At 38.8% G+C, this 16,249-nt stretch overlaps 1 protein-coding gene across 50 annotated transcripts in view; it reads right to left on the bottom strand.

The window, feature by feature from the left end:
* Window positions 1–5,520: 5,520 nt before the first annotated feature.
* The window catches only part of RIMS2 (regulating synaptic membrane exocytosis 2), a 692,961-nt gene continuing 682,232 nt past the window's right edge, over window positions 5,521–16,249 (bottom strand). For 48 of the 50 annotated variants that reach the window (XM_032245921.1, XM_032245944.1, XM_032245967.1 and 45 more), the window contains 5 exons: window positions 15,174–15,315; window positions 11,326–11,438; window positions 10,564–10,665; window positions 8,794–8,933; window positions 8,093–8,354 (listed from right to left, as the gene is read on the bottom strand). In XM_032245921.1, the coding sequence (XP_032101812.1) occupies window positions 8,136–8,354; window positions 8,794–8,933; window positions 10,564–10,665; window positions 11,326–11,438; window positions 15,174–15,315 (716 nt within the window). In that variant the 3' untranslated portion in view covers window positions 8,093–8,135. Of the gene's footprint in view, window positions 8,355–8,793; window positions 8,934–10,563; window positions 10,666–11,325; window positions 11,439–15,173; window positions 15,316–16,249 lie in introns of all 50 variants that reach the window. The other 2 variants (XM_032246171.1, XM_032245837.1) reach the window with 1 other exon arrangement.

The raw sequence follows: 16,249 nt of genomic DNA, 5'->3' as shown, positions 1-16,249 counted from the left end.
TCTTGCCTGCAGCTAGCAGTCTTTAACCAGAAGCAAAACAGGAGTTGAAGCTCATGATAAGAAAAAGAGCTGCCATTCATGGGTGCCCATTTTATGCCAAGCCTATATACATGTTCTAGTCAAGTCCCAATAGTAACTGAGAAAAGTTGGCATATAACCAGTAACCTCCTTCTCCTTCTCCCTCCCCAACCTGCCCTGCCTGACATGCTGTCTGTTGGCACCTAGATTGCTCTATGAGGAAAACATATCTGTATTTCTGCAAATCACTTGAGAAAGCCATAATGAATTCTGTGGATAAAGTGGGGAAATGTGTGGTGGATTACAGTCAAGTGAAGTGGCCCTATAATTGATTGATCCAATCAATTTATTGTCAGGAGACCCACATTTGCATCTGGATATGGCCCTTCTCAGATGGGGGACTTTGGTCACATTATTTAAACTATATGAACTATAGTTTTCTTATCTGCAAAATAAAGTTGATGTTACTACTCAACTCATAAAATAGTTATAAGGATTAATTTATATCAGGGTCCTCAACCTCTGGGCCATGGAACGGTACCAGCCTGTTAGGAACTGGGTTACACAGCAGGAGGTGAGCAGTGGGCAAGCGAGTGAAGCTTCATCTGTGTCCACAGCTGCTCCCCATGGCTCACATTGCTGCCTGCGCTCTGCCTCCTGTCAGAGCAGCAGTGGCATCACATTCTCATACAAGTACAAGCCCTACTGTGAACTGCACATGTGAGGGATCTTGGTTGTTGTGTGCTCCTTATGAGAATAATGCCCGATGATCTGTCACTGTCATCACCCTCCATGGAACCATCTAGTTGCAGGAAAACAAGCTGAGGGCTCCCACTGATTCTACATTATGGTGAGTTGTATAATTCTTTCATTATATATTACAACGTAATAATAATAGAAATAAAATGCACAATAGATGTAATGTGCTTGAATCATCCTGAAACCATCCCCCAACCACGCTAGTCTGGAAAAATTGTTTTCGGAAACCAGTCCCTGGTGCCAAAAAGGTTGGGGACTGCTGATTTGGATCACATGTACTAAAGTCATTTTGTAGATTACAGTGTGTTGGGTGACAATAACTACTATTGATATCAATTAATATTACCAGAAAAGAGTTACAAAACTTTGATCTTGGCCCTATTTTAGTCAACATTTTATCAAATATGAGAATCAAGATAGAGAAAATGTCCTTATCAGATCTGCATGTGACACAGAGCTGGCAGTGAAGTGAAGTCTTAAGCCTTCAGCAAAATTCAGAGTGAATGGTAGGTTTAGGGCAGTTGTAATGATTTTGATAGGCTGAAATAGTGAACAAAACCAATAAGAAAAAAATTTAGCAAGAAAGCTTTTATATCTATGCTTGGTTAAAAATGAAATTCCACAAGGATGGGTAGGAAAGCAATTCACATGCAGGATCTGAGAGATTCGTTTGACCACCAGCCTAGTCTGAAAGGGCTATGGGAGGCAGTTGCAGAAAACGGCAGCAGAATCACAGGTTGTGTTTGCAAAGCAGTGTCTATCGTACTCTTCTTGAGCCATTACTCATCCGGAGTCATTTGCTTAATTCTGGAGAGGGTATATTTAGAGGACAGACAAGATGATGAGGTTTCTGGTAAGTGACAAGTGTTTGAAGGCAATAGAAGTGCTTGGAAGAGAGAAAACCAACATTAATGGTAGTAATAATTACAATCACCACCACCACAGCAAGAGCTAATACTTATTGAGTAATTGTATGTCTGATATTGTGCTAGTCCCTTGCCTATGTTACATTGTTTAATCCTTTCAACAACCTTATGAGTCAGATACTGTTATTATCTCTGCTTCCCCATTTAATAAGAAAATAGACACAATAAGTGGCTCATTCAAGGTTATATAGCTATTACATAGTTATTATACAGCAAATGAGAGAGCAATATTTGAACTCAGGCATTCTTATATAGAACAGGAAGTTTTAGCCAACATGCTGTTCTGCTTTCTAAGAGTTGGGGATAATAAGATAGCTCACTTAAATATTTCAAGAATTATCTATGCAAGAGCGATCAGCCATTTGCTGTACATTTCTACAAGGTAGTGCTATCCCAGTAAGTATAAAACACTGGAAGGGAGATTTAGGCTAAAGTGATAAGAAATGAAATTTAGGCTAAATGTCATGGAATGAAGTGGATTACAGCATTTATTTCTCCATCCACTTGTCAAGTAGAGGTTTACTGGCCACCCCTTAGGGTTTCCCTTTATGCTATGAGGTTGCCCTAGGTGACCCCAATGGCTTCTTTGAGATTCTAGTTTCATTAGACTCATCTTTGGCCAAATACATTAATTAGCACTTATGACCTCAAGCAGCAGGAACTCAACGAATTACAGCTAGAATGTGTGAGCTTTCTTGGAAGAGAAGGGATACCGCTAATCCTCAGTCATAATGGATCTAGGAATGTGGAATCTGTAGGACTCTCTCTTCATTTCTTGCCTCCACTTGGTTTTGTTGACTTTCTTATTGTAAACCAACTTTGATCATCTGTCAGAAAACATCGTCACTGGAAGCTCCTGCCTCCCCGCCACCAATGGGATAGTTTTTGCCACTGGAGACGGACTGCCTCTTTGTTATCAAGGCAAAACAAAATAAAACAAAAATATAACACATTTTCACAGGCAAGGTAAAGATTGACCCAGTTTAAGAGTCTGCCCCCTCTACACCACCATCATATGGGGCCAGGGGAATGGCAGGTCTCAGAGGAACAATCTTGATGGACCAGAAAAGAAAGCTGATACTAAGCAATAGTGTCCCCTACCCCAATGCAGGATGACAGGAAGCTGGCACTAAAAAGGCATTAAGGACTCCACAGGTTTAAAGTCTTTTTGATGTAACCATATACAAACTATGTACACAAATTTCAGGACTCAGGAATCTTCCATGTTTATGACAATAATCTTTTTTTTCTTTTTTTGAGGCACAGTCTTGCTCTTTATCCAGGTTGGAGTGCAGTGGCGTGATCTTGGCTCACTGCAACCTTGGCCTCCCGAGTTCAAGTGATTCTTGTGCCTTAGCCTCCCACAGGCGCGCACCATCATGCCTGGCTAATTTTTGTATTTTCAGTAGAAACGGGGTTTCACCATGTTACCAGGCTGGTCTCAAACTCCTGGCCTCAGGTGATCTGCCCGCCTCGGCCTCCCAAAGTGCTGAGATTATAGCTATGAGACACTGTGCCTGGCCGACAATAATCTATCTGAGAATATTTGAGAGAGGCATTCACTGTTAATGCTGGGTATCTGGCACCTATAATGTGCTTGGCATTGAGGTAGGTGCTATGGGTATGGAATTGTAGCCTTTGATTCCTGTGTTCAAAGACCTAACAATTTAATGGGATTAAGGACTAAGCAGCATTCTGAGAACCATTTTAAATATAATGAAACAAAAGATTAGACCTTATCAATGATCTCATTTAGAAATAGATTTCACATCAAGTTTAAATCACAACTAGCTTCCCAACAAAACTTAGTGCTTTACAGCCTCAGATGCAGAAATCTTAAAGATTCAGTCATTCAACTCATTCATGTATGGGCTCATCACTGTTTTAGACACTAAAATATAATACAAGTGGTAATAATTCCCTTTCCTCAGATTTCTTTCCTGTTGTTCTCTCTGCCTGACAGTCTTCATCTCACCCTTTCTTTCCACTGCCATCTCCTATTTAACTCCCGTTCTTTTTTTTTTTTTTTTTTTTTTTTAAGATATAAGCTTTCCCTAAATGCGTAGACTGGGTTGAAACACTTTGCTGTATACTCCTGTAGCATTCTGGGGGCTTCACTTTAGGAACGTCATCACACTTGTAATTGTTTACCCAATGTGTCTTTGGAAGAATGAAAGCCCCATGAGGACAAGGCTAATGTTTGTTTTGTTCAGTACTATGCCTGAAATAGTGCCTCATAAAAAGCAAGGACTAAATAAACCTTCATCGGACAGATATTTATTGATCATCTATCCGTCAAACATTGTTTCTGATACTGAAGATATGGTCTGTGCTCTGAAGGAGCTTACATTTTAAAGTGTAGATTTAATGATAGATGAGAATCTACCTCAAGCTCCATATTTTCCAGGTGAGGAAATGAATGCCCTAGAGATTAAGTGGCCTGAGTAAGGGCATATGGGAAGGTTTGAGTGGCACAGATTTTTTGTTTGTTCACTTAAAAAAATTCCCCCTTGCATAATATTTCTCAATTCACATGTCACAATCCAGAGGTGGGTGTGTAAACTTGTTTCTTCAGTGCATAAATGCCCACAGAACACTGAGGCACCACAAGCTGAGTTGAGACAAACACGTTGAGCACATGATTTTTATGTGCTCTGAAGTATCAAGTGTTACAGAGTATCAAGTGTTACATCAATAGTAGGCAGACAGCTTTCGTGATCTCTTGCCTAATTCCATCATAGCCCCTACAAGACCATCATATCCTTTATTGTCGCCTATAGAGCTTTGGCATCTCAAGTCCCTGGGAAGGTGAAGATGTTGGCGTCAATGGCAGCGGCGTTTTTAGGGTTTAGTCAAGAGCTCAGTCATGAGCTGGGAGTTGCAAGAGGGGACCTGCATGGATCATGACTGAGAAAAGTAGAAGGGCTTTTCAAGAGAGGGCACATAAGAAAGGGAAGGGAATTTTTATTACAGGACTGTATGAACAGCAAAGAAACAATTCACTACAGTAGAGGGTATATATGGAATAAAGGGAAAAATATGGGATAGGTATGGGAAAACGGACTGGAATTGAGTCTTCGGAAATGGAGGAAATGATTGTTTCCAAGAATGGAAAGACAGCTAGACTTAGCTTTTAGTTAGAGTACTAAATAAATGTGAATCCAAACTAGCTCTTAAGTTTAGAACCCTAAGCAGACTCCTATGAGAATTTTGCAGGGGTTCACCTTATCCCAGTTGAGGAACTGCCCTAGAAGGATATGGAGAAATCCTCTCACCTATTCATATCCACACATAGAAGCCAGTCTCTGGACAGGATGCTATATGTCAGGTTACCACACGTGTCTCCCCACCCCGATAACATATCCTCTACCCCCAACAAAGCAAAACTGACACTTTAGCAGAAACACATATGCTGCACAAAGCCAGCTATGCCTTCGCCATCTTCACCCAGGGACTAGCAGAGCCTGTGCCTGGATATTTGTGACTCTGCTGTCAGTGACAGCCATGACTAACTTAGAAATTTCACTCATTCACTCATAAAATCTGTGAATTGCTGAGTCCTTTAATCAGAAAGCAACTCAATCCAAAATAACAACCTTTTAAAAAATAGCACCTTTTAATACTGTGAGCAGAAATCCTTTGGCATTTAAAGGAATGGTCTACTGAGGGCTATTGCTAAGACCAGCAGTCCACCTATGTTATCGAGAAGTAGGAGACGGTGGTTTCGTTGTCTATAAATGATACACGAGTTCAGGGAATGAGCTGCAGAAGGCTCAGGGCTTAGTGGGGAGAAAAGTCAGAGAAAGCAATGCAGACGTCTGTAAAGAAAATGTTTTATTTAAAGTGTTAAATACCATCACCAGAATGAATTTGATTTACATTAGTTGGTGTTCATTACAGGACTAATCTGCCCTTCTTTTCCAACTGGAATTCCCTTTACTTTCAAACATACTATATGCAGGCCAACAACAGTCACTGGCCTAGTGTTGGTTACATGACTAAACCACAAGTCAAGGTGCAGATGTGAAAATCAAAACAAACAAACAAACAAAAAAACAAAACACCAACTTTTAAATAAATACTGCATAATGACAAGTATGTACAAATATTCCATACAGTCATGTCCTTCTTATTAAAATTAGAAATAATTTGTATAGGAATATGCACAAAAGATTATGTGACTGCATGTTAGTATAAGGAAAAAAACGTTTATTCTAAGGGATAGTATAGACACTGTAAGTCTATTAAATCAATTGTTGCTGGTACGCAGGTGTCTAAATTATTTTAATAAAGTTTTATTTGTTCTTTTAACAACGTTACCTGGGTCCATCAGAATGTCAAGACACGGTCTCGGTGTATTTCATATTGCACCACATAAAGAGAAGGCATTTTTAGTGATACTCATTTTAACTTTTGCACCGTATCAAGCATGATAGTTTTTAATGGTCAGCACTGAATTAAAAAAAAAAAAAAAAAACTTGTGCATGGCCTTAATTTAAACAAATGAGATGTATGTGGATTTCAAAAATTAATGCGAAAAATTAAAATCAAACTATTATAATGTATTATCAAAGTTACATAAAGAACCATGGGTGGTTTATTACAATAACTAGTGACTCTTCCTCTAAATAGGGGAACTTAGTAGAAATTTGACCTTGCAGCACCACCCAATGGTAATGACTGTCTATAAAACCAAAGGCAGGGGTTTTGACTTTAGGAGATTTTCATGTAGACTTTTGGTGATGGCATCAAATAACTATTAATAGGCATACTGACTTTCTTTGAGTCACCTAAAAATTGGAGCTTTAAAATTGTTCGTTGCAAATTTATGTTTACTATATTTTAGAAATATAATTTGTGAAAAAATGAATTTTACTACAGAAAAAATGAATTAATAAACAGTTCTGTGTTTCAGGGTTTCCAATTTTTAGCAGTGTTTCTATTCACATAGTAAATGGGAACTGGCTAAAGAAATTGCTTTAACTAATTAAAAAACAAACAAAACCTAAGACCTTCTACAAATAATACTTTAACCCCTGTATGAATAATGCTGGTGCTAAAAACAAATTTATTAGACATTACAATGGCCACATGATTTTAGAATTTTCCTGTAAACTGAATTTTAAAGGTGAAAAAAAATTACCATGCACTGTACAATAAACTGCAAAAGTTCAAATATCTTCTTTGTCAAATACATGCTGACTTACTTTTATGGATTCCCAAGTCATGTTGCAAAATCCTTTTCAACATGCTTGAAATAAAGAAAGCTCTTAAAGTTATTTTTCCCTTGAGAAATTCACAAATTCAGAGGCATCTACAGCTCTGAATCAAACATGGGGTTTAAGAGAGGATCAGATCAAAACTTGTAATTTTTTTAGTATAAGGTTCACTCTGGCAGGGAGAAAGAAAAGATTAAAAGAGGGAGAAGAAGAAAACTGAGAGAAGATGTGAAAAATTTTCACATATTGAACTTCATAAGATTTGTATACTTAACATGGAAATAAATTGAATATATTATGCTTATTTGTCACATAAAGAGAATTTTAAGTATCTTCTAGAAAGTATTTCCATTTGTAATGTCTGCCAAAACACAGACTATGATTAAAGAATAAACATGGTGTATCTTTGTATCACCCTGTTGCATTCTCTCTCCTTTTTAAAACCATGCACTAGTGAAATTTATTTTTAAAAATAATATAAATTGTTGAAAATGGCTGATTTTTATTCTTTTTTTTTTTGCAAGTTGCAGCCCCAAGAAAATAATTTAAGTATTCAGCTAATCTGTGTCCATGCAAAAAAAGTTTCTTTAATTTCATTCAGTACAGTGTAGCCACAGAATTTTGTTTTTCAGAGTCCAACACGTATTGGCATTAGTAAATGACGTGCCCGTGGAGCTACAGAGTCTACTGCTCTCCCTGCTGGACTGACTGCTCCGATCCCCGGCCAGAGGAGGGCTGACAATTGTTCCTGACCACTTCTTTGGTCTTCAGCTTTTCACCTGATGCTTCCTAGGATTTCACTCCTTGACCTGTAACACGGCTTCATGGTTGTATAGCTCCATTTCTGTGGCATATCAGGGCTTTGGGATCAGATAAATGAAGAAAAAGGAATGATAAAAATATAAAGGTGCCATTGAAAAGGGCTTCTGTTGCATGAAACTGACTGATTCTTTGAGATTAATCCATGGCTTCAGATTGGACCAGAACTCCAGCATCATTGAATTCCAAACCTCTGCTCTTTCACCTGAGCGCCTTCTTTAGGGCACAATGTGTGCAACTTCCTCTGAGAACACAGGATCGCTTTGTATCCCTAGAAACAGGCTCAGAAGACACAACATTAAGCATGCAGTGTTACCAGGGTTTGCAACCCGTGATTTTTTATTATTATTATTTTTTTGTAACGCTGGTTGCTGTGACAACAGTTTTACAGCTGCTATGAACGAGAGTAAGAAGGTCCAGTTGAACTTTCCAGAGATGATTGGGAAGCTCTTCTTGTCAGAGGGGCCAAGGTTGGATCTACTAGGGAGGACGGAGGGAAAAGTTTGAACCATCCGATCACCATATTGGATAGCTCTAGTTCATCTAAAAGTATCTGGGCCACTCCCATAAAAGATTTGTGATCCATGCGGCCATAATCTCCCCAGACGATGATCTGTTGGCAAAATAAAAAGTAGAGTGATGTCAGTGTAACTGTGTACATAAGAAAAAATTGTGAAATATATTTAAATACTAAAGTACATTCAGTTAATTTTCTGACATCAAAGATCCAGTTAAAATCTGTATTTGATTAATGGAATAGTTGTCTTTAACTAGTGGAATCTAAAGGTACATTGGGAGAATTGTACTGAAGCATTAAGGTCATAAGAAATCCAGAGACTGGAATTTATGTGTGGTGGGGATTTGCACATCTATAAATCACTTTAAAGAAAATGACAATGTATATTGTTTTATAGCACTGGCCACTGCTTTGAAAAGTTTCCAAAGAATTTCAGTTGCGAGGAACATAAAAGAATACAACAGAAAAGATTTGGGGTATAATGTCTGATTCCACGAAAAACACTTTCTTAGGTAAGGGATAAACAAGTCGATACCTGTAGAACTTTTCCTTGTGGGCTCTCTTCGAAAGATAATAGCTGCTGGTAAAGGGGTTCCAGCGTTTTTCTTGCCACTTTTGTTTTCTTTTTGGCTATGCAGACTCCATTATCCAATAGATACACCTTTACATACGGTGCTTGGGAAAGAAAACATAAAGGAGAATAAGTGATGAGTTACGGACATGAAGTGCCCAACTCCAGGTGATATTTAATATCTTCAGCTGAAAAAGCTAGCAATCATGCCACTGGCCTAGCCGCATTCTGCCAAAATCATTAAACAAACAGTGGTTAACTGTGTCTTTCAGAAAGTTTTATGGGATGTCAACATAGCCTCTGAGTTTATTATCATTTTTTTCATCAACTTGTTATATAGATTTACACACTGCATTAAACAAGTGAAGTGCTTCCAGTCCTTAACAATATTCAAGAGAGATGTCCTATTCGGTCTTTAATTTATCACTACTTAAATCTATTTAACATGCTTGAAGCTATATTGTTTCATTCACCCATCCCCGCAAATAGTGATTATCACTCAAAAGTATTTATTTATTGGTGGTGGTGTGGGTATAACAGTAGTGGAATTTCATGTGATATGATCAAATTAGCTAAGAAGCAACTAATCAGAAAATCTATGGCTTAAAATTTATCCAAGAGACACTTCATAAAAACTGTTTTCATGCATGTACAAATGAATATTCTTTATAGCAGAATGAATTGGCTAGCTGTAAGACATGTATAAACACAACTATCTTAATCACCAGTGCAAGGTTATACAATAGATTATATATTATAATTTAAAATTTCTACAAGGATAGAAAAGTTAAGACTCAAAATTACAAGTCAATCAGTAGAGATGCTGAGCCTAGCTTGTCAAAACAACCTCTCCACAATGCATTTGGAGCACGGTGGCACTTTCCATGGCTTCAAGTACCTTAGATTATAATGACATTTCAGTATGAAATATGGAGCATAAGAAGTTATAATAGTGCCATTCTTTCCTCAGATTATAGGAAGTAAAAGTCTTATAATTAGAATATACAGCATACATAGCTTATGCTACTCTTGGAGGCTGTATCTATTTTTACTCTAATTCCAGAGTCTTATGAATTCCTGAGGAGAATTTTGAAGCTCTAGAGAAATTGAAATAACCAAAACACTAGCTAATAAGAAAAAAGAACTCCTTGCATACATGGTGTGACAAAATGAATTATCTAAGTGTGGTGTTTTTTTTTTTTTTGCAGTGGTTTCTAGTACATATGTACTTATTTAAGAACTTACACGCCTGTAATCCCAGCACTTTGGGAGGCCGAAGTGGGGGGATCACGAGGTCAAGAGATTGAGACCATTCTCACCATGATGAAACCCCGTCTCTCCTAAAAATACAAAAATTAGCCGGGTGTGGTGGCACGTGCCTGTAGTCCCAGCTACTCGGGAGGCTGAGATGGAAGAATCGCTTGAACCCAGGAGGCGGAGGTTGCAGTGAGCCGAGATTGCGCCACTGCACTCCAGCCTGGTGACAGAGCAAGACTCCATCTCAAAAAAAAAAAAAAAAAAAAAAAAAAAACTTACATTATCCCCACCAGATCATCCTCACTGAACACTCATTCAGGATAAACACACAAATGACTGCTGCCCCAAATCAGTCATAATGGACTCATCCATTAGTAACCTTGATTAACTAAATCAAAGGTCAAACCAATCCAAAGGTCTCTAAATTGAAACAGTATGGATTATGTACAATAATAGAAAAATCTCTTTTGTTTTTACCTGGCAGTGTCTTGGAACCTGGTTTTACAACAAGGCCACGGGCCCGGATGATTTCCACCTCCAACTGTCCCTTTTTGTCCATCATTCCTACCTGAATGTCACCTAATGGAAGGAGGAAGAAACAAACGTTCTTTAAATATACAAAAGCACTAAGGAAAATGCCTGAGTCAAAGACCTTGGTTTAACATCATTTCATCATTTCCCACATATTTTCTTAAATTCAAATATACTTAAGATTCTATCAATGATATCTTCCTTTAAAAAGCATTCAAATTAAAAGAGAAATAATGGTTAAATATTTTTTATTGTTAAAATCTAAGCTCTTGATTCCTGCTGATAATACTGTTAAAGATTCCACTGGGCCGAGCCCAGTGGCTGATGCCTGTAATACTAGCACCTGGGGACGGGAGGCAGGAGGATTGCTTGAGGCCAGGAGTTTGAGACCAGCTTGGTCAGAATAGTGAGGCCTTGTCTCTACAAAAAAAGTCAAAATATTTGACGCCAGTGGTGGTGTATGGCTGCAGTCCCAGCTACTTGGGAAGATAAGGTGGGAGGATTTCTTGAGCCAAGGGGGTGGAGGCTGCAGTGAACTGTAATCATACCACTGCACTCCAGCCTGGGCAACAGAGAGAAACTCTGTCTCAAAAAATAAAAAAATATAAAAGAAGGAGGGAGGGAGAGAGAGAAAAAAACATTCTATGAAATTTAGAGAATTTCATTTTCAATAATTTAAAAGAAAATAGTTAAATCAGAAATTCTTACCCATTGCAGGTGTAGCCAGAGTCTGGCGTCCCACTAGCTGAGCAGGGCCAAGGCCGTCTAGAAAATCGCTGAACTGGCTATCAGAGGCCAAGCGAACACCAGGGAAGATCAGACTGAGAGCAAAATAACATATGACATTAAATCCCCAGCCCCTACTTATTTTCAGGTAAGCTCAAGTTTCAGTCTGGCCTTATTACTGTGGCAAGAGAGTCAGTCCTATTATTTTGCCGCTTATATTTACTGGATCCAAACACCCTGCTCCACCTCCCAGGGCTCTTCCTCTGTATTCTCAGCAGCCCATGTATGACACCAGAAGCACTTGTCACTGTGCTGCAGGCTTCTGCTGGTGAGCCTCTTTCTTCCTTGGTCTGAAGGTCAGGCTGTGATTTCTATGAGTAACACTGAGCACATATTGAGCGCTTACTCCATCACAGGCTTTATCATATTAATCCTCTTAGCTGCGCTATGATAGAGTCTATTATTTCTCCCATTTCAAAGTTGAAGAAATGTCTCTGGATCATTCTCATCTGCATACAAATATGCTGTTATTTCTTTCACCATATAAAAAAAAATCCCTTTCCTGACCCCATTTCCCTCTCCAGCTACTACCGCATTTATCTCCTGGAAATACTTGTCTCTATGTGCTGTCTTCAATTCCTTTCCTCTCATTCTCTTTTGAAAGTCTAATCATGTTTTCATTGTCACCACTCCACTAAAATTCTCTGATCATTTGACACAATTGACCTTGTCCCCTCCTCATTGAAACACTGTCTCCAGTGCTTTCTGCTTGCTCCAGTCTCCTGGCTTCCAGTCCCCTAGTTTCCCTCTTTTCTCTTCTGCCACTCAGCGTTAACCTACTCTGCTAGTTCTGGCACTAAACACTGGAGCTCCATTCTTACACCTTTTTTCTTTTTTCTATGTCTGAATTCCCTTGGTAATCTCATCCAGTTGCATGGTTTTAAATGCCATCTACGATGCTATTGCCTAGATTGGCATCTCCAGCTTGGATCTCTCCCTTGGGCCACAGACCTAGGTTCCAACTGCTTAGTCTACATATCTGCTTGGATATGTAATAGGCACCTGAAACTCAAATTGTCTAAAACGGACTCTCCCCATGCTCCTGTCCCCCCACTGCAAACATATTAACAAAAAATCCAAACTCTGATCCTGTCAAAAGATTCCCATCTTGATAAATGGCAACTTCACTCTTCATTCTTCCAACTGCTTGACCTTGGAGCCATCCTTCTTCCTTCCTCTCTGTTATGGACTGAATCATGTCACTCCAAAATTCTTATGTTGAAGCCCTAACCCTCAATATGTTTGTATTTGGCCATAGGGCCTTTAAAGTGAGAAGGTTAAATGAGGCCATTAGTGTGGAGCACTGATCCAATATGACTCATATCCTTCTAAGAAGAGGAAGAGACACCAGGAGTAGGTACGCACAGAGAAAAAGCCGTGAGAAGACACCACAAGAAGGTGTCTATCTGCAAGCCAAGGAGAAAAGCCTCAGAGGAACTCAAACCTGCTGACAGGTTGATCTTGGACTTCTAGCCTACTGATCTGTGAGAAAATAAATTCCTGTTGTTTAAGGCACCCAGCCTGTGGCATTTTGTTATGGAAATCCTGGCAAACAAATATACTCTCTTTTCTCTTAGTACTCACATCAAATGCATCAGTAAATCTTACTTGCTGTACTGTCAAAATACATTAAGAATCTGACCTCACTAATGCTACAGTCTGGTCCAAGCCACCATTCCCTAGCTTCTGTGTTCCTGCAGCAGCCTTGTGAGTGGTCTCCCTGTTGCTGTCTTTGCTGTCCTAGTCCCCTGCCCCCTCAGCACTCAGGCTGATCTGCCAAAACAAAAGTCAGATCCTGTCACTCCTCTGCTCAAAACCATCCAAGACTTCTCATCTCACTCAGTAAAAGGAAAGTCGTTACAATACATAAAGCCTATATAAGGTGTGCCCCCCACCCAGCCACACACCCTAATTCCTCATCTGTCACTGCTCTCATCCTTCCTCACCAGTGCTTCCCTCCTCACTGCTGACCCCCAGGTCAGCTCCTGCCTCAGGGTGTCTGAAGCAATCTTCATTCTAGAATGTTCTTCCTTCAGATATCCCTCTGCTCACTAACTTCCTTCAGATCTTCACTCAAATACCTCCTTTCCCCATCTAGCCTGCATCAAATCCTACCTCCACCCTCTTGATCATCTCTCTTCTTTGCTTTATTTTTCTCCTTAGCTCGTATACTGTCTAATCTACTATACATTTTATTAGTTTTTCTTTTATATACATTTTAACAATTTTTCTTATTTATTATTTATCTTCTTTATTAGAGTGTAAATGTGATACGAGTAGTTTTTTGGGGTGGGAGGGGGGGTCTTTTTGTTTATCACTGTATCTCTAGAACCTAGAACCATGCCTGGAATATTGTATAGGAGAGGAGGGAAGGGGAGGGCAGAGGGGAGGAAAGGCAAAAGGAAAGGAAAGGTGAAAGAAAAGGAAAGGAGAAAGGAAAGGGGAAGGGAAAGGAAAGGCAAAAGGAAAGGCGAAAAAAAAAAAGGCAAATGGAAAGGAAAAAAGAAAGAAAAGACCCGATGAGAGCACTGGGCCTATGTAGATTGCAAAGCACATGGTCTTCGCCATGGATATTTACTCCCTCCCTCCTGTGACTTATATCCCCAGTGTTACAGCACAGTGACTGGCCCACTGGAAGGTATGGTAATATTTGTTTAATGAATTTATGATACTCATCCTCTTTTTCCAATATGACTATAAACATCTGGAGCAGGAGCTATAGTTTAAACATTTTTATGTCCCTAACAGTATCTGGCGTAGTTCTTTGCAACAATTAGTGGTCAGTGCACATTTACTTTTCAGTTGATTTTCCCTGTCTTTTTAGGCTTCCTTAATGAATAGTGAATCTATTTCTCCCCCTGACCTCAACTCTCAAATATTCAGTTAATACAAATGTTTTAGTCTGTTTCTGTAAGTATCCCATATAATCCTACTTATAAATGTATGAAAACCATTTACACCTCTAGTATTTATGTTATCATGCTAGACAAATTATCCTTAGACCTACCATCCATGCTATGCCAACAGCTCCTATGGCCTCACATCTGTGAACTGTCCACACACAGGTTATCTAAACATCTAATGCTTCCATGGTGATGACAGTGAGGTCAGTAAAACCCAATTGCCTCTATTAATGTCCTTTACAGCCCCACTTCCAGATCTTTAGTTGCTAAGTACTATTAATTTTTTAGTGACAGGATTACACAAGCTACAAACGCTTTAAAAATATCTGAGACCGTTGATTCAAAGGAAAGCTACATGATAACTATGTAAAAGGCTCCCCAACATTTTTGGTAGCATTTCTTTTTGGCTGTTATATTTAATATAATTAAATAATTATAATTGTTTGTTACAACATGGAACTAAGTATATGCCAGCATTCCATATTTTTTAGCAATAACTCTTAGGATGTGGATTCTTAACACTAGCATTGTTCACATGATATGTATGGCATGCATGCTTATTATTTTTGGGCTTTTATATACTATTTCAAGCTAGGGCAAAATATTTTATTTGCATTGTATTATAAGAGTCACATTTTAGCATCTTGCCATTAAGGCAAAACATCCCAAACCTATTTCACTTGGTATAAAAAGCCAGATACATCACATTGCTCAGTGGCAGGTAAGTAAAGTTCTCTTCACAGGAAATCAGCTAGCAGAAATTAAAATGGCTCTGAAGAGCATGAGAGTTAGAAAATCTCTGTGAAAGCACAGAGAGTGAGATAGGTGAGGGATGGAGGAGACATACATCATATGTGCCTCACTCACTTTCCTTCTGAGCTGTAGCTGTTCATGCTGCCATCTGTAGACTCTCGGCTTGCCTGTCGAGTCATCCAGTTCCTCATCTCCACGGCCAGGCCTGTTTCTGTACTTCTCTGGACAGTGCTCCTTAGTTTTTTACCTCCTGCTTCTGCAGAGATAGAAACAAAAAGTGTAACAGCTTTGTCATCACTATCTGGTAACAAGAAATATCAGCCAAGCTCTGAGATCATCAGATGCAAAGATCTGTGTAAATACAAAGTGCTCTTATTAAGGAGATAGAAAGAAAAGGTGTTTAAAACAATTTTAAACAATGTCATGTTGAGTGGGATGTAGATTTTCTAAAAAATCTGTAAGAAGCACAAAACACCATTGTTTTATTTCCATTTGAAACAGTGTTCAAATTGTTAACATAAGAAACAAAAAGATTCAACCTAAGGAAAATAAAATAAGCTTTATTTTCATTGTAATACTTAAATGCCAGGTTAATTTATGCCTTTTTGTTTTCATTGCATATTTAAATGCCAGATTAATTTCTGCTTACCATATTTTAACCTTTCTTTTAATCACAGTAAAAGAACCAGGCCTTCACACAATTTACAAAGAAACAGATGGGGAGTAATCCTCAAATTCCAGCCTTAACTTTCACAAGAAAGTCTGTTTTTGTAGGGTGATAGATATTAGAAGGAAAAAGAATCTATACAAAGGAGAAAGCCTACTTTGCTAACAGTTTCACATCTATTGGTAACTTTCAGGATGATTTTTAAAGGGGAATGCAAAAACCCAGCAAAATCATGTGAAAAGAGATTTTCATTTTTTGTTCATAGATAGTCATGTCCTCAAGGGTCTTTAATAGTTGGGTGATGTGAAGAAGCCAATTAGAAGACCCAACATGAAACTGAGTCAAGTACTACAGATGTGACAGAGATAGGAAGTACTGTCTAGAGAGGTCAGGGAAGAAGGCACTTCATAGAAGGCATGGGATTTGAGCTGGGCATGAAATATAGGCAGATTGGGACTTAAGGAGAGGTGAGAAGAGAGCTGCTTAAGCAAGAGAAACAGCATGGGCAAAGTGCAAAGATAAG

This window comes from Sapajus apella, unplaced genomic scaffold (genome assembly GCF_009761245.1).
Source record: "Sapajus apella isolate SASKATOON/1434 unplaced genomic scaffold, GSC_monkey_1.0 scaffold3, whole genome shotgun sequence".
NCBI classification, from domain to species: Eukaryota; Metazoa; Chordata; class Mammalia; order Primates; family Cebidae; genus Sapajus; species Sapajus apella.
Note: the sequence above shows the minus strand (reverse complement) of the source record. Positions and strands in the feature narration are given on the sequence as shown.